The sequence below is a fragment of the Manis pentadactyla genome, chromosome 1 (assembly GCF_030020395.1).
Source record: "Manis pentadactyla isolate mManPen7 chromosome 1, mManPen7.hap1, whole genome shotgun sequence".
Lineage (NCBI taxonomy): Eukaryota > Metazoa > Chordata > Mammalia > Pholidota > Manidae > Manis > Manis pentadactyla.
The window spans coordinates 182,977,832-183,005,526 of NC_080019.1; the positions used below are offsets into that span (position 1 = coordinate 182,977,832).

Genomic DNA, 27,695 nt, shown 5'->3' on the forward strand with positions numbered 1-27,695 from the left:
CATTGTGGAAAGCAGTATGGAGATTCCTCAAAAAACTCAAAATGGAAATATCATTTGACACAAGAATTCCACTTCTAGTAATTTACCCTAAGAATGCAGCAGCCCAATTTGAAAAAGACATGCACCCCATGTTTATTGCAGCACTATTTACAATAGCTAAAAATGAAAACAACCTAAGTGTCCATCAGTAGACGAATGGATAAAGAAGATGTGGTGCATATACACAATGGAATATTATTCAGCCATAAGAAGAAAATAAATCCTACCATTTTCAGCAACATGGATGGAGCTAGAGGGTATTATGCTCAGTGAAATAAGCCAGACAGAGAAAGACAAGTACCAAATGATATCACTCATTTGTAGAGTATAAGAACAAAGCAAAAACGGAAGGAACAAAACAGCAGCAGACTCACAGAACCCAAGAATGGACTCACAGTTGCCAAAGGGAAAGGGACTGGGGAGGGTTGGGTGGGAAGGGAGGGATAAGGGGCATTACGAATAGCACATGTAACATGGAGGACATGGGGAAGGCAGTATAGCACAGAGAAGGCAAGTAGTGACTCTATAGCATCTTACTATGCTGACGGACGGTGACTGTAATGAGGTATATGGTGGGGACCTGATAATGGGGGTTATCTAGTAACTCCAGTGTTGCTCATGTGAATGTATATTAATGACTCTAAGATAAAAAAAAAAACATTGCTGAAAATAATTAAAGAAAATCAAAAAAAAAAGGAGAGAGAATAGACAGCTGATAGTTTGAATATTTCATTCTCATTAATCAAGCTGAAGCCATAAAATAAAATATAAATCAAACAGGTTTCAGTACATCATTCTGCCTATTTATCTCTGTCAGAAATACATCGATTTTAGGATTAAGGAACCTGTTTTTACAATAGATTATAGGATTGAGGAACCCATTTTTACATGTCTACATGTCTTCCCTAAGATAAGCCATAGTTTCCCTGAAAGTAGAGAAATGCTGGAGTGTTTCCCTTAGATCCACCAGTGATGCATAAAAGCAGAAATTTCAAATCCTAATAATATGACAACACTATATTCTTCTACGAGTGTAAAATCATTTTCCAAGTAGTTATCTTGTTTATTTTTCTTTGTAGCTGCAGAAAGCTTTTCCCCAAATTGTGGAGAAATGCTCATAACCATAAAGAAAATAGAATAGTTATTACTGTACCCTGAAATCTAAGCAGTATAGTTGTCCAATGGAGGAATTGAGCTATTACTTTCTTCAGACTTTGTAAAGCTAATATACTATGACTAGGTTGGCTAAAAGGGTAAGCCCTGTTGTTTGGTTACACAATTGTATTCTTATGTTTAGTAAACAATTCTGAGATTTCAAATAAAAAATATTTATCTTTACAATTTTACTAGCATTAAAATGTAGCATTCTTTACTACTTATTTATTTCAGACCCTGCTACAAGAGTAGTTAATAGGTTCAAGATGTTAAATCAAAACTAGCACCACTAAACAAAATTAGGTGATTAATGTTGAAAGTGGACTAATCCTTATAAATTCTAGGTTTATATTGCTGTGATAATTGTAGTTACATATAACCAAACTTCAGGACTGTTTCTTTGGATGAACATGGGGGAGGAGGGGTGGAATACATGGTAAAAAGGACAGTCAGATTCAATAAAATAAACAAATAATAAAAGCCATATGTCTGTTTCAAATCAGAATAATTTGTTGCAAAGGGAACAGAGAAATGCCATAGCAATGAAAGTAGAAGGGCATACCAGGAGACATGAAGCAGGCAAATGTAATGTGGTAAATATTCTTAAAATATACTATATGAATTATTATTATTTTTTTCTTGGTTTGTTCCTAGTTGATCTTTTTTGGTTCAAATATTGGGTGATTTCTTTAATAGCCTCCTGGCCTCATATGTTGGGCTTCCAGAGCAGGATTTCAGTAGCATCCAGACCAGTATCTTCCATAGTTCCATGGACGATAGCAGCCATATCCATAGCCTCCATAGAAAGGTCCATATCTGTAGCTGCCATAGCCACAGCCATAGCCCAGGCCACTGAGGCCATAGCCATAGCCGTAGCCCAGGCCACTGAGGCCATAGCCATAGCCGTAGCCCAGGCCTCCGTAGTAGCCGCCACAGTAGCCCATGGTGTCAGGGGTGTTGAGTTTGGTTTGCTGTTCAAGGCAAGATCTTGAGAGTCAATGTCAGCATGGGTAGAGGAGGGCTTATATACCCTAGTGAGAGCACATGATCCATCACATGTATACCCTCCTTTGTGTCACTTTTTATTACTCCTACTTAACATAACTTGTTAATTCATTGTCCCTGATACAGACAGAGGCCCTCACACTCATTAAAATGCTTGAGATCACTTTGTTGCTTAGTAAGGGTGGCCCTTACAAGTTATTGCTTCACTTTGTCAAATCACCATGTTGCATATTTTAAATATACACAACTTTATTTGTCAATTAAACCTCAGAAAAATTGAGGATAAAAGATTTCATCACTTTATTAGTAAGAATGCTATATCTTCAAAGTCTGGCCCTGTCAGACCTCCAAATAGAATTCTTCATAGTCATACATATCAATCATATTTGAAAGTGTTGTACTTTTCAATTAGATGTTTCTTCATCTCTGTTTTTCTTTAGATTCGTATATTCTGTTATAAATTAAATCTAAGAAATGAATCAAATTCAAATTTCTACCATCCATTGTATCCTTTCTAAAGCATCTTATTCATCAGTCTAAATAGTGAATTATTTATCTATTCCAGATTTAAGGAAACAAATATTTGAGAGTCAGTATAAATCAGCTTGACTTTTGTGAATAGCAAAAGATATTCTAGAAAAAATGAACAAGGATCTATTTCTTTAAAGTTTATAACAGTGGTCTTCTCAACCAGTATACTTATTACTTAGTATATAATTGGAAAAATTAAAAAAAAAAAACAACAACATTTTTTTCTTGACACAATGGTGGACCAGTATCAATGTATATTTATTATTAAAACCCATGTTATTCTTTGTTCCTTGTGTTTTACAATTCTGTGGACTTTGACATGCATAGAATAAAGGTTCATAAACTGAAGGCGAATCACAGTAATCAAAAATTTGTACTGAAACATACTTAGTTGCATGGAAGGAGTGAACAATTTCTCAAATTAAAAAGCTTATTGGAAAAGACACAAAAATAAATAAATACCTTATATATTATATCTGAGTAAATAAAATTAGTATTTTAAAAAAGCAAACTTCTAACAAAGAAAATTCCCATTGCATATTGCTTGAATTCACTTAAGTAATACTAATTATTGTTAGAAATATTAATTTTACACTAATTATTTCAGAAAATAAACTCAGTCCACCAATCAAGGATGTAATTATATATGAAAACTTAGAAAATAAAATACAAAAATATCATTAATAATATTATCAGAAAACATAAATGCAGATATTTTTAAAGAAAAATATACAAGACCTAGCCTTTGATAGTTACAAAATTATGTTGGAAGAAGTTGTAATGACATTTATAATAATGCCATATATATATATATATATATGTATATATATATATGGCATAATATAAATATACATATATAATCTTTATATATTAAAATAGACAATATCCCCTAAATTATATGTTAAATAAAATCATAATAAAAATGCTAGGCAATGTATATATTTACCAGATTCTAAAATGTTTAAGGAAATTCAAAGGAACCAGAATATCGAAAGCAATCTTAAAAAAAGAAAAAACCTCTACATTAACTGATTTTTAAGACTTACTAAACTAGAATATCAAGAAAGTGTGATATTGGCATGAGGATACACAAGTAAGTCCAATTGAAAATATTAGCAGACTTAGAAGGAGAATTTTTTATTACAGATTACAAAGCAAACAGAATACTTTTCAGCAAATGATACTGAAACCATGTAATATTCACGTGAACAAGAAAAAGAACACCTTAATTTCTTCATAAATACATCAAAGATAATTCAAAATGTATTATAGACCTGACCATAAAAGCTAAAATTAAAACTTCGGAAAGTTTTTGTTTTGTTTTGTTTTGCTTTGGTTAAAGACACAGAAAGCACTGACTGCAAAATAAAACACGGTGAAATGGACTTTATCAACAGCATGCCACACACTGGGGAAAAAAGTATGGTTATAGATCTATAGATTCAGAAAACACAGATAGGTATAGATATAGGTTAGAAATAGAGATAGACATGAGAGAGATAGCCATCATATGTTAAGAACTACAACTCCAAACAAACAGCATCTCCCCAAACCTGGGCACACTGAAAGGATGATATACAAATATCCAATAAGCAAATAAATTATTTGACATAATTTGTTATCAGAGTTAACAGGGAAATGCAAATTAATACCAAAACAATATAACCTATTCACCCACTAGGTGTGCTACAACGGAAAAAAAAAACTATGCTTTTCTTACTCAATAACAGGGTCTATGTGACAGGATTCACAGACTCTTTGGTTCAGTGTGCAGCTCTCACAGCAACTTGATAATCAATTTCTCTATGGATATAACCAGAGGGTAAGTAGCCAAATAAATTAAATTATAATCAATACTATTTATAACCAGAATATCACACCAGGGATTTTAGCACCCAAAGTCATTGTCATAAATTGGAGTTCTCACCTATATAAATTTTGACTGAGAACTCTAAAAGCTCCAGGTAGCAGATTTGGTAGCTGTGTCTTTCTGAGTATATGCATCTTTCTAGCTTTGGAATGGTTGTTTTCCTGGTGACTTCAGTTCTCTGATGTAGCCAGGAACAGTCATTGATTTTCTGTTTGCCCAGGGTTTTCTTGCTTTAAGGACAGGAGTGAAAACTTCTAATGTTACATGCCACAGCTGAAACTGAAGCCCTATTGATCACCTTTTAATATGTGCTAAAATTTTCTAATAAGTTCACTTGAAAATCATCTGACTCTTGAGGAGAATGAAACTATATTTGTGTAATGGATTTGGCCCAGGATTTTCCAACTATAAAACTGAGGAATATGATGATGTTCTTTTCATGATACTAGAAAACTGCAGATTATTATTTATTGCCCATTTGCAAATGAGTCAATTTTTTTTCCTAACATAGATATCTCAACATTTCTTTTTTTCACTAATGTTGAATATCCAGCTTTTGATATTTTCCACTGAACCAGATTTGTCAGCCTCCTGGTTCCCTGGTTAGTGCATTACATAAAATATTGCCCATGCTCACTATCTCTTTTTATAAGAATCATGATTTTAATCTTCATGGAGCCTATGATTTGATGGTGCCTTACTGTCACATTGAAGAAGGGTTTAAGGGATTGCAGAAAAGATTTCTAATTTTATGGTGGAATCATTAATTAAGGAAGTTATAACATAATTACACAGATTACAGTAAGATTTACATTGCTCATGCCTGAACATCATTTCTCATGCCTCTAAGCACATCTTTTTTTCATTCAACCTTGTATCTGCCAAGGATGAAATACATCTTTCAATATTTAACTGAGACCTTACATCTCCTATGAAGAGTTTTCACCCAAAGTTAAGTTTTAAAGTTATTGTATTAAAACTGATAGTTCTGCTATATATTTTCTCTCCTCAAAAATGACATAATATCTAAGCCTTCTTGAAAGAATGGATTTTAGTTTGCTCACCTTAGTAGTCCAGGAGCTATCATTGCTTCTAGAAGGTTATACAAAAAAATTATGTGTCTACTAAAGTGAATAGAACACAAACATGATTAAAAATGATTCTGTCTCAACATGCTTTGTTCTAAGTGAGGAGATTAGTGTAGAATATAATTTGCTTTAACAGCTAGAAGCAAGTGTATGTTTAATGATAGGAGTATAAATAATATACCCAAGTGCAGAAGAAAATGTCACTTGTACAAAGAAAAGACTCTATAATTAGAGTCCGTTGAGGAAGCAGAATTTGATTATAAGAGATCATTAGATACAAAAGAAAAGTCATTCAAGAGAAAAAAATGAAGTAATAAAGAAGTAAATGTTTATATTTACATATGTATTCTAAAGAATATATTTATAAGTAATAAAACAAGAATATATTTATTGTTAACTTTAATTCTTTAGACCTAATATGTCCAGAGAACAATGATTTAAAAATATAAAATACAAATATAAAATTTGTGAAAGCTTTTGAAATGGCTTAGTAATCAAAACCCTTTTTATGTAAGAACATCAGCTGGAAGAATTAGTAAAAATAAAGTGTTGTTTGCTATGTGAGCTAAGGATTTTATTTATTAATTAACAGAAGCTACATCCTAGAGCTCCCATGTTTAAAAACAATTTGACAACAGGCATGGTAGAATATTTTCCTGCTAGGGCAATCCATGAAGATGCCTGACTGAGATCTGAGATCCTGCTAACACAATTTGCACTAGCATTCTTTGGGAGCATACAGTCTTCATCATGCACTTACTTGTTACAAAGACTCTTTCTTTGACCAAACTGTATTTACGCAGGCTCCTATGAACTCTCTTCTGAACTAGACCTCAACCTTGGCTAACAAGAACTGCAGTTCTCAGCTTCACTTAAATGACCTCTTGAGAAAGCTCAACAGTGACAAAAAACTTTACTGTTTGTTCCAACCAAAGGTTGTATCAGTCCCGAACCTCCCTTTTCTTGGAAGCATTTTCTTTAGAAAATTGCAATTTGTAAATCCCTTCTCTGTCCCTTAAGGTGTATCTTCTCTAAGTCAGGGCTTTCTCAAAGAACTGAGAGCCAGTCTTTTTTAAATGCAGACGCCCAAGGTTTTGCATTGTCTGCAGTCCCTGTGTGAGGGTAAAAGCCTAACTTCATTAGGTGCTTTGTTTCAATTTGCAAAATTACCTTCTGTTCTGAAATATGACAAAAAGTTTGTTTTCACCCCAGGTAAGCAGTAATGAACTAATTCACATGGCCCGGTCACATTAATCAACCCCTGCTTCCTATTTGTAATTTCCCACCACTCTGACTCTGCACCAGCTCCCACTCAACCACTCCCTACTCCCTCATTCTCCCTGTAAAACACCTCTGCAAATTGGCACGGAGCTCACTTTTCTGAAGTCTCTCTCTCTCCTACTGCAGTGGTACTGAATAAAATCTGTCTTACTGTCTTCAATAACTGTCCAGCTTTGTTTTTCTTTGACACTGGATGGCAAATAACTAGCTAGAAACCAAAGAAGTTAAATATAATATGAAGCTTATGAAGCAGAAGAAAACCCACAGTGAGTTAATCCATGAATGTGTGCAGCTTCTGAGATCTTGGAGATGAGCAAATTCTACTGAAAAAGTAGAACCCAGAAGAATGGACTCGTCCATCAATAGAAGGAAAGAAGTAGCCAAATCCGGAAATACCACAGCCTCAGAAAGCCAAAACTAAAGCCACTGACATAGCACAACCAAGACCAAATCTAAGGCCCCGTGATAGTTACCATAGTAACTCATCACATCAGCTATTGAAGATTTGAGCTGATGATGAAATAAATATTCTGAGAAGGAAGATTGCCAAGAAACTAGTGTATTTTTACTTTCACAGTGAAATGTGTGGCAAACCATAAAACATGGGCTTTGTTTGCTTTGAAAACGAATTTCTGATGAAAAACAGTACCATTAACCCATACATTTATAATTTAAGAGTAGTCCCAAACATGAATGACATAGTTTTCTCTTGAATTTAATTGTTGTGTCCAAGAATCAGCTTTTACATGAGAAGATAATTTCATTCAATTTATATTCAGAGTTAATGACTACACATATTTCTACATTTCAATGTAAAAATCCAATGCCTTGCATCGGGCAGCTCATTTGTGGCATTGCCTGAGAGCTTGGATTTGCCAAATGACATTTCCTTCACTTTGCCCACAACAGGATTCAACTTGTGCCAAATATCATGTTTTCTTTCTTTCTCCAATTCAATAAACTAGCACACAAATTATAGAATGATCATGCAGAATTATATATACAAATTTGAGGTAGGAGACAATTTATTCAGAGAAAACAACAAATATTTGACCATCCTTTTGTTTGCCTATTCTGTGAAACAACACTGTAACTTCCTGTCAGTAGTATTGGTCAACTTCTGTTAGATTATATTCAAGCCCTGTTTCACCACAATTAAAATTTCTTCCCACTACCGTCCTTTTCAGTAGGATCAGCCAGTTGTTTCTAAAACTTGAATTTGTATCTACATTATCAGCTTGTAAATACCTTCCTATTGTGTTTTTACACTTCCTTTACCTATGGAATATATTATTTTCCTTAGAGCCCCTTTCAAACATTCCAAGCCACATCAAGTATTGAAGTGTTCTAAATCTTTCTGTAGTATTACTTTAATTCTTATTTTTAGACAGGAAGATGATAAGTGAGAAAGAAATAAATCATTTCATGGTCCTATAAAGCTTACCCTGTCACAGTTACAAGGTGTGTGCATGTTTCTAAGTGTGCATGCATGCAGGTACAAAGTTAAATATACGGAAGTACAAAATTAGAGAAGGTTAAAATTACCTGAGGAGGTATCTTAGAGAATGAAAAGCTATAGTAAAGCTGGATTGTCTTGAGAGAAAAGTTCTGGAGGTTGAAATTAGACTGCATCACAATTCATAAGAATTCTATAGGAAAAGAAGAGGGGAGATCATCAAGAGGTGGTTGTTTTGACCAATGCCAAGGGGCAAGAATAAGCAAATTGCGCATGTAAACAGGAAAGAAGCTTGTGCAAAGACTAATTGAAGATTGAGAAGTATGCTATTACCAGGTGATCAAGGACCCCTGCACATCTCCAGTTGCTTATGAAGAGTTCTTCGTTCTATGGTGTTATCCAGGGCACTGCTGAAAGCATATGACTTTTTTAGGTATAATTATTTGATGTCAAGATGAATTACATGCAAAAACCTAAAATAACTTATCTGTTTGTAGTCTTTGTACTCCCACAAGAATTGTAAAATTGGTTTTTCCATTTCTGTACATCATTTTGGGTAGTATGGACCTTTTAACAATATTACTTTTTCTAGTTCCATAAATGAAGGTGTCTTCCCTTTTGTTTGTGTCTTCTTTTATTTTGTCATCAATATTTTTTAGTTTTCAGAGTACAAGTGTTCACTTGATTAAGTAATTCCTAAGTAATTCATGTATCTGTAAAACCCATTTCTCTGCATTTCATTCGCTAAACCAATTCACAGAGGGGTTAGGACCTTGTTACAAAATGCCATAAAAACTCTGACAGCATTCTTTTTTCTGGACTGAAACATTTTTACTGAAGTATAGTTGATATACAATCTTATATTCATTTCAAGTATATAACACAGTGGTTTAACAGTTACCCATGTTATTAAATCCTTATCTCCACTAGTGCGGTTACTATGTATTAACATAGGAAGGCATAACAGAATCATTGGCTAAATTTTCCATGGATTCAAGCATTTTAAAACACTTTATCCCTCTTACCACTCCTCTTAAAATTTTTCAAACATGCTTAGTGAGGGAGAATTTACCTACCATGTGAAGCTCTTTAAATGCTATAATCAGCCTAATTTTCCAGTATCAAATGTTGAATTTTATTTTTTAAATAGTTCCCATAAATGCATCCTTTCACATAATCAGAAACAATGCATATGTGACTTGCATCATTTCTTATGCTTTTGATCACCTAGTTTATGTTGTAACCTTCTTGTAAGGTCCAGTTAAACATTACCTCCTCTCTATTTCATATCTGCATGAACTATCTTTCCATGTTCTTTAAGTCCTATAGAACATGTCTTTCCATGATGGGCTTTTAACTGTGATTCAGATTTTCTGTATTTTGTCATACGAAAGTATATTCATACAGAAGAAAATGAACCCTTAGGTGAGTGTCATCCATCTTTAGTTATAATAATTTCATTGCTAGTTATCTTTCATCTATACCTATAGTAATTCCTTGTTTTTATAATTTTGAAAAAACAATCCCGAGATCAAACCATTTTATCTGGAGGCATTTGAGTAGGTATATAACATAAAAACATGACATGGAGAACATAAAAGTATATTAAAAATAATGGGATCAATTTTAGTTGTATTTATCTCTTTTTTACTTATTGGGAAGACAGGCTTTCTTAGGTAGGATCAGTTTTTAGATTCACTGCAATACTGTGTGTACGAGCACTTGGTACTGAATTGGTTGAAAAGTCTAAATTAACAGTGGGGTTAGTGAGTACCACTCCTACAATGATCTTGAATTTCTCTAACAAAAGGAATAGTCACTGGCATTATGCTTATCTATCTGGAATGTACTGCTGAATTATTTGTGAGAATCAATATTGATACATGGAAACACAGGAGGCCCACAAAATGGCATGAATAGTAGGTCAGGAATAACACAGTGTGAGATTCAGGGATAAGAAAAGAGATCTAAGGAAGCCAAAAATAAGGCTGATGTCCATGGCCAGTCTCATGGTTGAAGACAAAAGGCCAAGGATAGTCTCTGGAAAATAATTCCTGTCAAGGTGAAAAGAGCAGCAATCAAACAGCTGGAACACACTATAACAAACAGTCTGACTTAGAACAGAGGCAATAGGGGGTTAATCAATATATCATAATGCTTTTGGCTTTTAACAAGGCACATGATATCCAAGTATCCTGATGACCAAGCACCTGTCCATATATACCTGATTTTTGCACAGCTTGGTAATTAAACAAAATGTCACCAAGAAAGGCATGCCCTTACCTTACATCACTGAGGATTTTTAACAATGCATATAATGATATTGAGAATAGAACAGATGCTGTAACTTTGAATTTTGTAGTGAAAAAATATCTTCATTAGAAGTTACTGGGTCAAAAATTATTTGGTTCTGTGAAATTTCAAATAAAATGGAAGCATGAACTGAGCAAAACACATACCTCCTGAAGCAGTTATAATCTCAAAGCATCAGTGTCATGTCCAAAGTGTTGCATCACATCATGGTATGAAGTAAATAATTCCAAGGGAAAAAATTGTTTCATGCGAAACCATTATTAAGGTATTGCATAATTGGAAAATTGTGTTGAGTAAATGAAAATAAATGGATCCAGGTTTTTATGCTTGTGAAAAATGTTTATTACAGACTGTCTGTGCCCAGAATTATTACAGAATAGATAATGGAGAAGTTATGTCAGAAATGTTTCAGGAATAAAGATGACCAGCCTGAGTGGTGAAACTCTGGTTCAGAAATACATGTCTGCACTGATTTAAGGTGTCGGTCTGCATTGCACTACCTTCTTCAGTGTCTACTAAAACATTTCACTGCTGATTTTGAAGGAATGAACTAATCCATAAAAAAAAGTGATCTCCAAGTGAAAAGGGTGTAATAGAAAACAAAATATTTAGAAAGATCCAGAGGACCAATATCTTCTATAGAAAGTTGGACAACAGCAGCCACAACCATAATAACCAGCATAGCCACCAAGACACAGCTGGAACCACAGCCATGGCTCACCTAAGCCACTGAGGCCATAGCCAAGGCCGTCATAGCAGTCGCCGTAGTAGCTCACTGTGTCAGGGGCTGAGGATTTGGGTGGGTGTTGAAGGTGAGGTTCCTGAGAATGGGTATCACCTCCTGCACTGGGCTTTTATAATCCTCAGTGTGGGTGTGGTAAAGCACAACACAAGAGCTTCATTTTCTTTGAAAATCTACCTCTGGTGAAAACAGTACTATTAAGCCATACCTTTCTTATTAAGAGTAGACCAAATTCACAAATACTTTTTTCCTTACGCTTAGTTTAATTCTTATTCCTCAGAAATAGACTTTGGATGGAGTAATTATTTTCATATATTCAAAGCTAATGTTTTCACATATTTCCTTATCTACATCATTATAACGAGGCTCCCTGTCTTCACAGTGCTCGAGACTTTGATCTTTAGCAAAGACGCCTCCACGTTGCCTCAGAGGGTGCTCACTTCCACGATGACTTCCTCTCCCTACTTATGATGAAATAAACTTGGGTAAAAAATATTATGTAATCATAAATGATCAAGAATGCACATTTTTTTCAGAAAGGAGATAGGAACATGTATGTAGTATTTCTTTCTACTTGTGTATTTGTGTGATAAGCGTTAAGCACCCTCATACTTGTAAGATTATATTTATGCCTTTTCATAAGACAGTCCAAGCCTCCCTTCTTGGGTTTCTCCCCACTACACCTTACATTCAACCACTCTACTAGATGGACCCTCTTGGAGTGTTTCTTAAAACTTCAGTTGCCTTTCTCACATTAAGCTTTTTCTTAGACTTTCTTTATCTTTCTAAAATACTCCCTCCTGTCCTTGTAACTTTCTTCAACAATTCTGATTCACAAACATCTACCAGCATGTCACTACTCTTTTAAACTGATATTACTTTCTGCAGAATTTTTTCATGTTTTTCATTTGGAACCAGTGTAAAAACACTTGGAAGATGTGGACCTGACACCTAATGTGACACCTTGCGAAAGTAAACAATGTGTATATTTGTTGACTTTTAAATTAGTTTTTCCTGAAATGCTAATTTAAATTTTATAAGCTTTTTTAAGAGAGGTATTTATGTGAAATAATGCCTCATATTTCAAATTGCAAAGAGAATCAGAATTAAAACAATATAATAATGTTCTTATTTTCCTTTTACTTTGAGAAAGACACCATGGGGATCATTTGGGTAGAGAGATGAAAAATGATAAATTTATAAATGACCACTCCAAGAAATTCAAATCTTATAATTGAATTGTACTCACAAATGGGTGAACTCACATGTTTGCATGTATGTGTGTGTGGTATTTGGTATGTGTGTGAATGAAGGCATACTCACGTTTTTTCTTATTAATACCATAAAGCATCATATAGAAGAGTAGAATGATGGATCGTCACATTGATTTAGAGTAATGAACTATTATAATGACTTGCAATATCTTGCAAAGAATTTTGGAGAAGTATGAGATGAGTTGCATTTAGAAGGAAATATAAAAATTTAAAAGTAGGAAGAGAGGAGGAGGTCCCAGCAAGGAAAACATCTTATCATCAGAGACAAAGGGAACAAGGTGTGTCCTCAATGAGCAACACATTATGGTTGGAACACAGAGCTTAAATAAAGAGTAATTGATGGTTGGGAAGCATATTAACTTAACATCAGGGTGAGTCATACATTACATTCTATAGTTTTGTTTTTGGGCCATGGCATCAGAGAAATAATATTTTAAGACTATGTATATTTTCTCTGCAATGTAGATTGTATGGCGAATTTCTGAAAGCAGAAGGAACATTTGAGAAACTCTTCCAATATCCTATTATAGAATGAAATGAAAAAAATTAATATATGAAGAAAGTAAAGCAAAACCCCAAAAGTTAATTACTTATTCAAATGTTAAAGAAAAGGAACATAGGAACAAAATTACCCTGGAATTCTATTTCCTTTATAAAATTAGGAGCTGGTGGTATGCTCTGTGTGTAATGAGCTTGGGGATGGGGTGGGTGAGGCAGGGGTGAAACCTCAAACAATGTGTTTGCCTGCCATTGTTTTCCAAGGATGCACTTTGTAGAGGGGCGCAAGGAACAGAGACTGAGCAAAAGGTATGGACAATTCTTCCTTACAAAGCTCATAAAAATAATAGGTTTCAAATAGTAACCATGCTGAAAAATATTCTTTTCTTGATATATTGAGGTTAAAGTAGTTAATTAAAGTACTTCAGTGAATTGCATTAAACTAATAACCTTGAAAAGGAAATGTCATTATCTTCATATGCACTAGGTGATGGATAAATATGTGTGTTTCTGTAGGATATCAGATAAACAAGGGAGTCATATCTGAGCAAGTTATCACATGAGATGTAAAAGTTTTTCACTAAAAGTAAGATCAGCTCTAAGGAAGTAAATAATTATATAAGCAGAAAATATGTTTCAATGAAATGTATTGCTTCAATATGCCAAAATTGTAAATAAAAAGTACATTTAAGTGGGCAAATAGAAGTGAAACAAGATTTAGAAAGCTCACGAAGTTAATTGGAAAATATGCACAGAAACATCATAGAAGGGAAGAAGAAGGGAATTTCATGTCAATGACCTAGCAGTAGTGAATATAATCAGCCTGGGTAAAAAATTCTGGATCAGGGAAACAAGTCACTGCAGATGGACAATGTTCTCAGTAAAATCCAGAGGACCAGTATCTCCCATAGAAAGAGGGATGGAAATAGCCACAGCCATAACCAGCATAGCCACCAAGACCACAGCTGGAACCACAGCCATAGCCCAGGCCACCAAAGACATCGAGGGCACAGCCAAGGCCACCATAGCAATTGCCATAGTAGCTCATTGTGTCAGGGGCTGAGGATTTGGAGGGTGTTGAAGGTGAGGTTCTTGAGAATGAATATCACCTCTTCTTTTCAGTGTGGGTGTGGTCTCCTCCATAGATAATTCTCATTCTTACTTTTTTTCACAAATATGCAAAACAGCCCAGTTATACCTTTGCCTCATGAGTTTTTAATTTTTAATGCTACTGATGCATGGTTTCATTCACTTACTTGCTTCATCTGCACTTCTTAGAGCCAGAGTATTTTAATAAAAGGCAATTATCATCAAGTCTTCAAAGCCTCTGACATTGTTTAAGACAACCTAACTGGGTTGCTAGGTGTAATCTTCTCTATTCTTGCATCATATCCATTTTTTTTTTTTTGTCTCTGGGTCTCATTCTCTTTCTTTAGGAAGATCCAGAGCTCTCCTCCTAAGCTGGAAATTGAGTTTGAATGTGTTAGAGATTGGTTGAGATCCCAGGATATGGAGCCACACAGGCCTTTAGTTCAAATCCTGCTTCTATCCATCCCACATTGTATGGACTTGAATTTTCAATCTCTTAAAATAATACCAATTTATATATATATAAAAAGAACAGTAACTTCCTTCTCTGTTTTTGATCTTTATCTTTGCAGCAAAGCTCCCTCAGCACAGATCCACAAGCTCTGTGTATTTTATTGCTCTCTCAGCTCACAAAAGTAATTGTGTCAAAATAATAAGTATAGCACCATTGAAAATGTCCTTCTTAAAGGTGTACAAACTGAAACAAGAAATAAAAAATTATTCAAGAACTTGAATCTGTTAAAATAAAGGGCAGTATCTTTATCATTTTATTTTTGGGGAAATCTATATTTAATTAGTTCTGAAATATTTGAATTACAATAAAGTTGTATCATTTTAAGAAGGAAAGACAACATCTTATCAGGAAGCTTTATTTAAGTCTTTTATAAGCAACCATTTAATAAGAAATATAATTCAAGAGGAAATGTATTGTTCATTGTAAAAATACTGGCCAAACCGAAGTGAGAAAAGCCCATTTAGGTGAATAAATAAAATTTAAACCATGATTGCTATGTTAATAAAGTAATCTTATTGGAAACATGCACAGATATTTCCTCCATGGAATGAGGAAGTTAGCACAATGTTGATCATGTGACAATGAAAAAACAAATTCCTTCTAGATGGTTGAAATTCTAAATCAGAGCAATAGATCCTCTTATTTCAGCTTGGTCCTGAGTTTGCGGTTTGCAGTATGATTGTTTCATTAGCGGTGCATGCTAGGCTATCATTAGAGCAGTTGCAATAAAAAGATCAAGACTCTGCATGCTTTTGATGACATTGAAAGAACAACTGGAGAGATAGATTACAAAAATTAAGGTCCAAAGGACTGAGAGGTACACAACATTTTTAATGGAATGTAAAGGAATGAGTTCTTCCTTAGAAAGAAGTAGTTGGTGGTCATAGCCTACATCATCAGCTCCGGCAGATTTTAAACCTGGGCCACACTGCATCAAGGCCAGTCATAGGTGTTACCATGGAAGTTCACCGGAGCTAGAGATTAGTTTTGATGGTGATGTGCCCTCTGAGTTTCAAGGACACCATCAACCATTAACAGAGGGATATATGTATTTCATCCTTCAGTAAACTACCTAGGATTACCAAATTATTTTGTATTAGTTTCCTAAGCAAAATGCACCTGAAATTATTTTTGCTGAGCTGTGACTTCAAGCAAGACTTACGTCTGATTATGGTTTTTCACATAATGCTTTTCTAGTTGACGTTCCTCAGTTCCAGACGTTTTCAAACAACTTACTGCTGCTGCACCCTTGCTATTTGACCTTGGTAAATTATTTAGCCTATTTCTGTTTTCTTATCTTCATGACGATGTTTTCTTTCTGATGGACTGAGTAAAGATTTAATTAAATAAAGTGGATTCTTGACAATTAGAAGCTAAGGAAAAGAGCAACATATATATATGAATTTTCTCTAGTTGTACACAACGGCAATGAATTTAACCTTATTTGACAGCAATTAGTCCCAACAGAATCTCCCAAAACACAGCAAGATAGTGAGGGCAGGGCTCTTCATAAAATGATGGGAACCAGTGAAAAATCTTCAAAATAAAAAATTGTATAACATTGTTTGCTATCAATTACTACCAGACTTTGAGATTTGTGTAATTTACAGAAAGGAAGAAGAAATTATGGATACTTAAGTTACAGGAGTTTAAGTCAGGGATAAATAACTAAATTCAAGTTTTAAGGCAGCTAGCCAAGCCCCATTCCTAAAATTAGAATACTTGTCAAGGATGTGAGAAGCACACAGTAGCTCTACAAGCACCCTTTCAAGAAAGTGTTTTAGCTAAATTATTATAGGAATAATTTCTAAAGAATTGTTCTTAAGAAAAATAATCCCAGAGGAAAAATAATTGTTCAGCATGAAAATACACTGCTCAGATACTGCAACACTTACATAAAACATATTCATCTTAATGCATGGACAAGAAACAACATTTGCAATGGCAATGAAAAAAGTTTATTGGAAATATGACCGGGATTATTACCATAAAGAAGGAAGTTATCACAATGTTAGTGAGCCATGATACCGATAGAAATCAGTCCTTGGTATTGAAGCTAGTTCTAAGATGAATGGATTTCAGTAGATTTTTGTCTTTTGTGGCCAAAGGTGGGCTCCAAATAAAGCAGTTGAAATTAAGTAAGTCTTCAGTATAAATAACATCGACAAGATGAAAGAACTCAGCAGAATAAATATGTTGTGTTAATGTTATAAAAGATTTGATCTTATTAATATTACATGTTTCCAATAGATTAGAAAGGGCAAATACCTTTCCTAGAAGGAAGGTCAGGAGAAGTCACAGTCATATCCACCTCGGTCATCAGTTTGTAGTTGGGGTCATAGACAGAGACAGGACCCAAGATACTAGTAGTTTATAGAAGCTCCTAGTGCCAGCACCTACACAGGGCTTTTCATATTCTGTCATGGAGGGGAATGGCCAACAGAAACTAAGCCATTCCTTTCCATGAGAGAATATAAAATGAAACTCTTATTTAATTGGAATAAAGTCCAAGCATCTATATTTTTAAAACCTCCCTAGAGGGTTCTCTTAGTAAAGCAAGGGATGAAAACTAATACATTAGTGATATGATGTGGATCCCAACTAAGGGACTCGATTTTTTCAGTTTCTCAGCAAATATTTATTTAGATCTCTTTTTATGCCAATTTTCTATGTTCAGAGGTAAAACTTAAAACCAAAAGGCCTGTCCTCATTAATATTACATTCCAAAGAAAAGGCAATAAGTAAACCTATTAGAAATAATGTGTATGAAGGAAGTAAAAGAAATTATATATAGAATGAAGAAATGGAGAAATGCTATTAATACAAGATAATCAAGAAAAGTCCCTTTGAGGAGATGATAACAGCACAGAGGAATGAAGTAGAGGGGACACACGTGTAACTCCCTAAGTCAAAGAACAAACTGACAACAGGAACTGTACATGTAAATGTCCTAAGGAGGGAATCAGTTTTGTATGATGAAGTGGTAAGAAAATCAATTATTTTGGCCGGATTATAGTTAATTGAAGAGAAGAGAACGGTGGGAGATAAAATCAGAAAAGTCAGGCAGGTGTTAGACTATACAGGATCTTCTGGGCCTTGAGAATGATATTTAATGGAATTTTAGGTGTAATTGAAGATGTTTAATTAAGAGAAGGGATTTCTGCTGGGCGACTTGTAACTGTGGGATTATGAACTGGAAAAGCTCAAGAACGGACAAAGCTTTGAGTCCCAAGTTATTGCAGTAATTCACGTAAGAGATGGTGGTAGACACTACAGGGGTTTGTTGGTGGATAGGACATAAATGGTAGGTATAAGAATAAAAGGAATGAAGGATAACTTCTTGGTTTGAAGCTTAAGAAATTAGTTGAATGCCTTTGGCATTATATTTAAGGGGAAGCCTGGGTGGAGGCAGAATGTAAACAGGTCACAAATTCTGATGTGGATATAAGAGATGTCTGTGTTGAACTGAGAGTAAACTATGCAATGTGAAGTTGAAGAAAGAGGTTAGGACAGGGGATATAAATCGCAGACATAATTATTCAAATGGTGTTTACACCATGAGACTGCATGGAATAGCTGGAGAGAGAATTTTTATTGAGTATCATTTGTGAATCCATTTTATCTCCCCATCAATTTGCAAATTATGCTTTCTTTTATGTCTATTTACTCATTGCTCTAGAGTTTACAATATTCACATTTAAATAATCTGAGCTACATTCAAATAATATATACTCTTTCACATGTAATGAACTGAATATTTCCAATTCCTTCCTTCCATCTTCATGTCATTGTCATATATTTTATTTTTGCAAAAGCTGTAAATAACCAATGCATTGTTATTATTATTGCTTTAGTTATATTTTACAGAAAATACAAATAAGAAAAAATAATAAATATATTTAACATATATTTCTTCCATTTTTATGCGATTTGTCTAAATCCAGGTTTCTGACCTCACTCATATTATTCTGCTTGAAGTAATTCCTTTAAAAATTCATGACTTTCCTCAGTTTCTTATTGTTTTAGTTTTTTACTTTAGTTTCTCTTTTGAGATTTTTTAAATTGAAGTATAGTTGATATACAATCTTACATTAGTTTCAAGTATACAACACAATGGTTCAACATTTACCCATATTATTAAATTCTATCCCCTACTACAGCTGCTATTCTGTATTCAGGAAGATGTTACAGAATCATTGACTATATTCTCCATGCTGTACTACTATCCCTGTAACCAACCTACATTATGATTGAGAATTTTTGTGCCCCTTATCCCCCTCAACTTCCCCCCCACCCCAACCCCTCCTCCATGGTAACCACCAGTCACTTCTCAGTGTCCATGAGTCTACTCTTGATTGTTTGTTCTGTTTTGCTTTGTATTTATATTCCACAAATAAGTGAACTCACACCATATTTGTCTTTTAGTTTTGTTTGATTTTTAGAATGTCTTTATTTCTCTTTCAGTTTTTAAGTTATGTCTTCACTAGATAAAGAATTCTGGATTGGTAGTTTTATTCCACTTTCAATGTAATCAAGTTTTCAATCCATTTTCTTCCTTTTGTAGTTGTTGATCAGAAATGAGCTGTAATACTTAGCCTTGTTCCTATGTAGATAAATCTCCCTCTGGGTGTTTTCAAGATAGATTCACTCATTCTCTCTCTGGTTTTCATCTATTTGATATGATATGCCTTGGTGTGTTGGGTTATTGTTTGTTTATGTGCTTGATTTGTCTTGGTATTATCCTGCTTGATATTCTGTTTGCCAGTTTCTTGGATCTGTGATTTGATGTCTGCCACTAGCTTTCAAAATTTTTCATTCATTATTTCTGCTGCCTTATTCTTGTTTCTCCTTCTGGGTTTCCAATTACGTTCATTTAATATTGTCCCATAAGTCTTGGTTTCTCTATTCCTTCTTCTTTTCATGTTTTTTTCTATTTGCATTTCAGTGTTTTTAGATTGGTTGCACGTTTTTTTAGCTTACTGAGTCTTTCTTCAACTGTGTTAATTCTGCTAAGGAACGTGGCAAAGGCAGTCTTCATTTCTACTGTATTCGTTTTATTTCTAACATTTCCATTTGATTCCTTCTTATATTTTCTATTTCCATACTGAAAGTACCTACCTACATGCGCTTGCATTTTGCCCACCTTTCTCATGAAAGCTTTTGACATATGAATCATCATTATTTTATATTTCTTCTTGGATCATTCCAACACTTCTGTCTTTCATTCTGATGGTTGCTTTCTCTTTTAAACTCATGACTTGTCTTGCCTTTTTTTGTATCTAAAAGATTTTTTCTAAAAGCTAGACATATCATATAGTTTGAAGGTCCTATGGTAAATATATAGTAGATGAATATATGGCTCTTGGACATGAACTTGAGTTTCCTTCTACGCCTTTAATATGTGGATTTGTATTAATGTAGACAGGTGTGACTCAGTGTTTGAAGATTTCTTTGTTGTTGTTAAAGTTACTAGAGTGGAAATTTGTTGTTTCTAATGATACCAAAGACTAAATTCCTCCTAATTGTCCCAACATTTGGACTTGTGTTTCACCTTTGTGTTGCTCCTTAGAGCATCTGCCTCTTGCAGTTTCTCCATCTATAATCCTCTGTTATTTGTACTCAGGTTTTGTTAGTATGGGTGTGGGAATGATGGAAGAAAGTGAGCTGATATTTTGATTACTGACACGTTTTGGAGTCTGGGTCTCAGGGATGTGGCCTTCAGAACAGTCTCTTATGTTTCTCTGGAGATAGAGTTTCTTTTGCTGAATTCTACCCATTCTTGTTCTCCTGGATGTAGTGGTTGTCCACCAGTGTCTTCAAGCTATGGTTTTGAAGCTCTTTCCCCTAAGGATTGAGGCTTTTTTCTTTAATCTAGAGGAGATAAAGAAATTGATTTGGAAAGGATTGTCCTCCAATCCTTTCTCTCAGTTACAATTACATTTCACTAGTGTGATCTCAGTATAAACCTCCTCGTTTTTCTTCCTGCAGGTTAAGCCATGCATTCATCTGCTGTTCCCCTTTTGTCAGGAGTTAGGAATGAGGCGTTTCAATGGCTTCTCCATGATTCTTCCTGTGATATCATTATGAAGTCCCTGGAGGAAAAACCAGCAATATTGTTTGAATACTTCTATAACTATGGTACCAAACAGATTCACACTCTTATGCTAGCCCTTAAACATTCTGTCTAATTTAATTTTCCTACTTATATGGCATCTTGTGGCATCACCCCCAGGGAAGAAATATTTGGAGCCTGTTTTACTCCATAGACACCTAACTCCAAATTTTAGGATGGCCATTTGACCTCTGAGTTTAGTCTCTGATAGATCAAGAGAAATTAGAGATTTTCATATTTTCCAAAATTCAGCATTCTATGTCTCTGAATTAAAATCAGGGGTCTCAAATATCACTTAATTTTAAATTTTAATTAAACATAATTTCATTAGATTATCATACATTAATTTTTAAAAATTCTGGTGTATGTATCTATGAGTTTTTGCACAATTGCAGATCTGTGTAAGCACCACCACCATAAGAATACAGAAGAATTCTATCATGCCCACAACTCCTTTGCACTATCTGCTTATAGTGACACCATCCTCCTGCCCATAAGCTTTGCCAAGTGTTTATTACCATTATAGCTTTGACTTTTTGAGAATGTCAAATAAATGGAATCATACACTATGTAATCCCTAAAAATGGCTTCTTTCTCTCCGAATCCTTTGAGATTTATGTGATTTATTGAATGCATTCATAGTCTTTTCTTTTCTGTGTGAGTATAATTTCATTGTATTTATGTGCACAGTTAATCTATTCACTAATGGAAGGATATTTAGGTTGTTCCAGATTTGGATAACACAAATAAAGCAGCTGTAAACATTTGTGTACTGAAATAATTTTCAATATTTTAAACGTCAAATTTATCCTTACTAGAGAAACATAGCTTCATCTCTGAAAGCATTCCAAAACTGCACTAAAATTGTGATTACAGAGAAACATCAAAATCACTAGCTACATTTCAGTTTAGCACCTCAAAGGAAAACTAATTCAGCACTATATAAATCTGTGTATTTAAAAGCCACCATTAATATGACTTTAGAGTTTAGTCTTGTATGCCAAGTGGTACTCTTGCTTGCAGCAAAAAAATCTCCTTGCTGGATCTATCAATGAGCTCTTACTTGGATTTTCTGAATCACATGTGCATTTTTTTCCCTGATCATTTCCAATATTACTTCCTGATGCCAAAGTAGCCTCCTCTCCTTTGGTCTCATTATCAGAGGAGTCAGCTAGACAGTCCTTCTCACCCATTCAATTCCACAAACAAGAGCAGATCCTAGTCTTATGCGAGTTACTGAAAAGAAATAATATACTGCATTAAGAGTGGTCTTATAACCCTGCTCATTCAAGGAAAGTAGAGAGGGTCCCTTATTTCTCTTTAGGAAAAGGATTCAAAGAACACTAACATATTTCTTCAAACACACATAATCTTTGCAAAATCCACACCCACACTTTCAAATCTGTATTAGATCTGTGGTTTGTTGAGGCATTTACCTAGCTATTGGACACTAACATTGAACTTTCTGATACTCATGTGAATTATCACATGTGTTATATGGCAGTCCTTCAATAGAACCTCTTAATCTAACAATTCTATCATGTAAGGGTGTCAGCAGCAGTTATACCCAGTCACCAGAAACATACGTGTAGCCAGCAAAGGAATGACCCATTTCTCTGAGCTGCCATATTCACAGCCATAATCTTAGACACATTAACTACTCTCAGTAGCTCTTTTTGTCATGAGTAAAAATGAAAATTACTTGTTAGCATATTAAATGGAAGCAAAAATCCATGTTTCATTTATAATTTTTTAAAAATGTGTCTTTCTTATTACAGAGGTATAACATAATGATCATCCGTTGCTATGGCCTATAAACTTACATTTTTACTTAAAATATATAACAAATTTAAACATCACAACCCTATGATTAGAAACCAACTCCAGTTAATGGTCAAAACCCTATGAAACGGGCACTAAACACAGTTTGCAGAGGAAAAAATAAAGGCATATAGAGTTTACCTTGTTCAAGGTCACAGAGTTAGGGAGTAGAACCAACTCTCAAACGCAGGTCTTCTTACAGTCAACTGTGTGTGACCAAGTGCTAATCTACTTTCTCTCAGTTATGAAGTACAAGGTAAAGAATTCTGCAGACATGATGGAAGCACAACAAAATGCTTACTTTCAAAATGTAGCTTTTGAATATTTGGACCTATTAGGCTAATGATGCCCCTGAATTCTGAAATCTACTTTGCTAAGTCTTCTTCGGGCACCCAGATATCAGGTAATCAAAACAGTAATTCAATAGAGCCAGAAAACAAATTACAAATTGGACGACAGCCACCATCCCCAGAGCCACCTCTATAGACTAGTCCATGGAAGCTGCCTCTTCCTTATCCACACTCAGCCCAGGTTTCCTTGCCAATTCCTATTGTAGCTCATGATGTCAGGAGCTAAGGATTTACTTTGATAGGCAGGGAAGTCTTCTTTGGAGCTGCTTATATGGTAATTTCCATATTCCTCTAAGTGTGGGATTAGGAATCCATGAAGATGTGTCACATCATTTTTCCAGATAAAATACAATTTAAACAAGTCAATAAAACTATTCCTTTCATATGAGAGGAGATCAGAACTTGCTTTTAGAGTGTTCTATTAGTCTTCTTTTTGTTTAGCTTGCAATCTTCAAACAAATCTGTAGTTATGATAAGAAATGAGAGTTATATCTTCAAAGTGCTCTGTTCTACATTTGAATTTTTAAAGGAGCTTTTGTAACATCAAATTGTTCTCAACCATTAACTATATGAACTTTCCAATGTATTTCTGAAGTCCTATGTAATATCCACATCATTTTCCTTTTATTATTAAATAAATAAGCATGGAATTTACTCAGGAAATGATGCAAACCCAGAATCCCTCATTATAAAAGTAGTGTAAATGTATCAATCGTCTCCTAACCTTTAATGATCATCAGCAGTTTCTAAAGCATAATTCTTATATTGTCTTACCTTCTTTCAAATATAAAAAAATAAATGAATAAACAACTAAGAAACATGCAAACCAGCAGGTCTTGATAAAAGGAGAAAAACTCAAATGATTTAAAAATAAGTTTGCAAAACAGAGGAACCATGAATGACACTAACATTTATTAGGCAACGCCAAATGTCCTTATAATGGGAAGATTTACAAGATTGCTTATTCCTTTGATTTATCTTACTCAAGCAAAAAATAAAATAATTGGAAAGACTTTTTTCCCCTTAAGTTCTTATGTTCTATTTTTGTCAACTTTAAGAAAATATAAGGCTTAATACATAAAATGGTAAATCTATGGGGAAAGTGTCTTTGATAACACTGTTGGAAATATTAACAATCAAGAACTCCGATGGCCTTGTGCATGGGAAATGGAAGTAGGAGATTGTTATAATCAAATATTAAGGCGGGATGGTTCTGCAATGATTTTTTAACTCACCAAGCATATACCCAGCAGGAAATTTATTAAAACAATAGAGTTGCTTAGGTATGTGGAAATAAAGCTACTGTGCTAGAAAGCTTACCATCTCCCCTCCTTTACCACAAACCCTGAAGAGACTAACCTACATTTTTAATTGCCTGAAGTCTTCTAAAAGGTCACAGAATACCACAACTAAAAAGAAGCATTGTGATTATTTATTTAAACTTTTCAATTTATAAATCTTGCATTTGATTTTACAAACTTGGTCATTCACGTGTGAGAAAGCAGTACAAGATCTTGCTCAAAGAGCCAGGTCATGGCTTTACCTGATAATTTCCTGTTGAAAAATTCCAAAGAGCAATAGAGAAGTTCTTTTGTTAATGAAGAAAGCAGAATTTTGACAAGACATAATATTTATTTTGTTATTTCTATGAATAGACATTTGGAGAAAGCCTGAAGCAGAATTTTGGGAGAACTTGGTTTGTCTAAGAGGTGAGATGATGTGAAGGACAGTATACACGATCTAAAAGAGCTGAAATCTCTTTGGCAATAAAAATTAGGGGGAAGGTGTGGGCTTGCATACTTAATTTGAGGAGATAGTAAAAATACCCAAACCAGGTCTCTGAAATCAATAATAAGCTGCCTTGGGCTAATGCCTCTGCCTTTGTTGATGTGGCTGTTGAGCTGCACATATTTATGAGAGGTTATAAATTAAAACCACAAGCTTGCTAATAGGCAGTTATAAATGACCTTCTAATTGTCAGTTTAAACACAGTCTGTTCTAAAAGTCATAATTTGCTCTTCTCAAATCTCTTCCAGTTATAGGAAGAGATTAGAATTGTAGAAAGAATATTAAGACCAAAGTTAAAAAACAACTTTGTTTAATCATATGTGTCTATTCTATCACCTATTAATATTATCTAAAAAAAGCAGCACTAAACTAAACTGATTATTGTTACAGGAGATGAGTTATGAATTTTGCCATTTATTTCCACTCCTCTGACACCAAAAGCAATTGTGTATTTTCTCCCTACATGTATGTATAACTGTAACAATATTATACACAGCAGTCATTATAATATAACTCCATTTGGGTTCCCAAACCCGATTTCAATGTGTGTAAATGTGGGAGGGGGCCTTCCCACACACACTTACACCAGGCAATCCTAGAACACTGGCAGGGTGTTGGAGAATTCAACTCAATTCTGATGCTATCTGCCCAGACATGGCACCAGATTCTCTGGGTTAAGGGCTCCATCCTACAAGACTGCCCGCCACCTCCCGCTCCAGATGCAGATTACAAGCCCCAGGCAGTTACCTGTGCTTTTGATTTACCGGCTACAGATTGGAGGTTCCCATGAGCTCCCCCTTAGGTTCGATTAATTTGCCAGAGCGGCTCACAGAACTCAGGAAAACACTTAACACTTATCAGTTTAATAAAGGATACAAGCGAACAGCCAGATGAGGAGATACATAGGGCAAGGTCCCAAATAAAGCAGCTTCTGTCCTCGTGGAGTTTGAGGCCTGGCTCAGTGGCACATGGAGACAGTCTGGTTCCCCAAGCACGGACGCTCTCTCTGACTGAGAAGCAGTACCCAACCGAGCAGAGCAGAGAGTGATAAGCTCTTCTCAGGGGGTTTTGTGAGGGCTTCACTGCACAGCTGTGACTGACAAAATTATTGCCATTGGCTGATTCAACCTCCAGCCCTGTCCTTGGGTGGTGGGTCCAAAAGCCTCCTATTAACATGACAGAACACCCATTTCACCTTAACGACCCTGCAGTGTTTTCAGAACTGTGGATGAAGACCAAATATACCTGGGAAATATATATTTGGTCATCTGAATGACCAGAAATGTATTTTTTATGACTCTTTATATCACAATTCCCCATAAAAAAATATGCAGAAAAGCCAACCTGCCCCCCCCACCACCTGTGTATATGACTTTATTTGAAACCTGGGTCTTTGCAGATTTAATAGAATTGAGATGAGATCAAGATGAGGTCATTAGGGTGGGCCCTAATTCAATATGATTAGTTAATATAACTGGTATCTGTATAAGATGTGGGAATGTGGACACAGGACAGACACTCAGAGAGGGGAGAGAATTAAGAGACACTGAGGCAGGTCACCGTGTGATGACAATGGCAGAGATTGGCATTATGGCCCTGCATGCTAAGGGCTTCCAACGACCACCAGAAGCTGGAAAAGTGCAAGGATGGATCCTCCCACAGGTTTCAGAGGGCGCACAGCTTTGCTGACACTTCAATTTTAGACTTTTATCCTCCAGAACTGTGAGACAATAAATCTCTCTTGTTTTAAGACACCCAGTTAGTGACAGTTACAGCAACTCTAGGAAATGAACACAATCACCTACTGTATCATACACCATGATAATATGTTCATTTGTTTGTAGGCATGTGCAGGTAATGGAGGGTAAATTTATTTTACAGCGGTTCTTGAAAGTAAAAATTGTCGTCAAATAATTGCTTAAAAATGAGGTTAAGAAGTTGCGTTTTACCACACAGGTGTTGTAGTAAATTGGGAATACAATTCTAGTCTGTCTCCAAAATCCGTTTATACCCACTATGTTTGAAGAAGGTGAAGAATTATTTCCAAATTTTAAATTCCATTAATAAAAAGAAAGATAAAATATAAAATACATAAAATAACTACATTCCTTAAAATACACATAAGATTTAAGACCCCGTATTTGATTTTTTGCTAGCAAATTCAATTCTGAAAGCTATATAACTAAGCTGAAGAATAACATTCTATTGTTTTGAATTTCTGATTCTCAAGCTAGAGTTGTTTTTTTTATGTTAATATAAATATGTACATATGCATATTATAATTATGTGTGTCATACTTCTAACTGCAAATAGTAAAACTTATATACACAAAACATGTATGCATAATTGAATTAAATGAATTAAAGAGCCATACTTTTTATCCCAAATTAAGTCATTTATTGGTATTTAACATAAATCACCTGTTAGTGCCCAAACTGAGGATGCAGGAGACATGATGAAGACATGCTTAGAATATTAAATTCTCTGAAATTCTTAGATTTCTCTTGCTAAATAGGCTTAGAGTCATCTCAGTCCATTGACTGAAGAAGCTTGTGGCAAATCCACTAATGGTAACAGATGTTGGGTTAGTAGAGTAGAAGTTTAGTAGAACCCATACCTTCCATAGTACCAAGGGCGATAGCAGTCATATCCATAGCCCCCAGAGCCTCCACCATATCCGAAGCCTCTGTAGCCACAGCCATACCCCAGGCCACCGAAGCCTCCACAGCCACACCCCAAGCCCCCATAGTAGCCACAGTAGTAGCTCAT

The 27,695-nt window shown here is 34.8% G+C and overlaps 1 protein-coding gene across 1 annotated transcript; it reads right to left on the minus strand.

The window, feature by feature from the left end:
* Positions 1-1,928: 1,928 nt before the first annotated feature.
* LOC130679548 (keratin-associated protein 19-3-like) lies at positions 1,929-27,695 on the minus strand. The gene is made up of 2 exons (XM_057488656.1): positions 27,544-27,695; positions 1,929-2,181 (listed from the first exon to the last, which is right to left on the minus strand). Exons 1-2 carry the CDS (start codon positions 27,693-27,695, stop codon positions 1,929-1,931), a joined length of 405 nt encoding a protein of 134 aa, XP_057344639.1.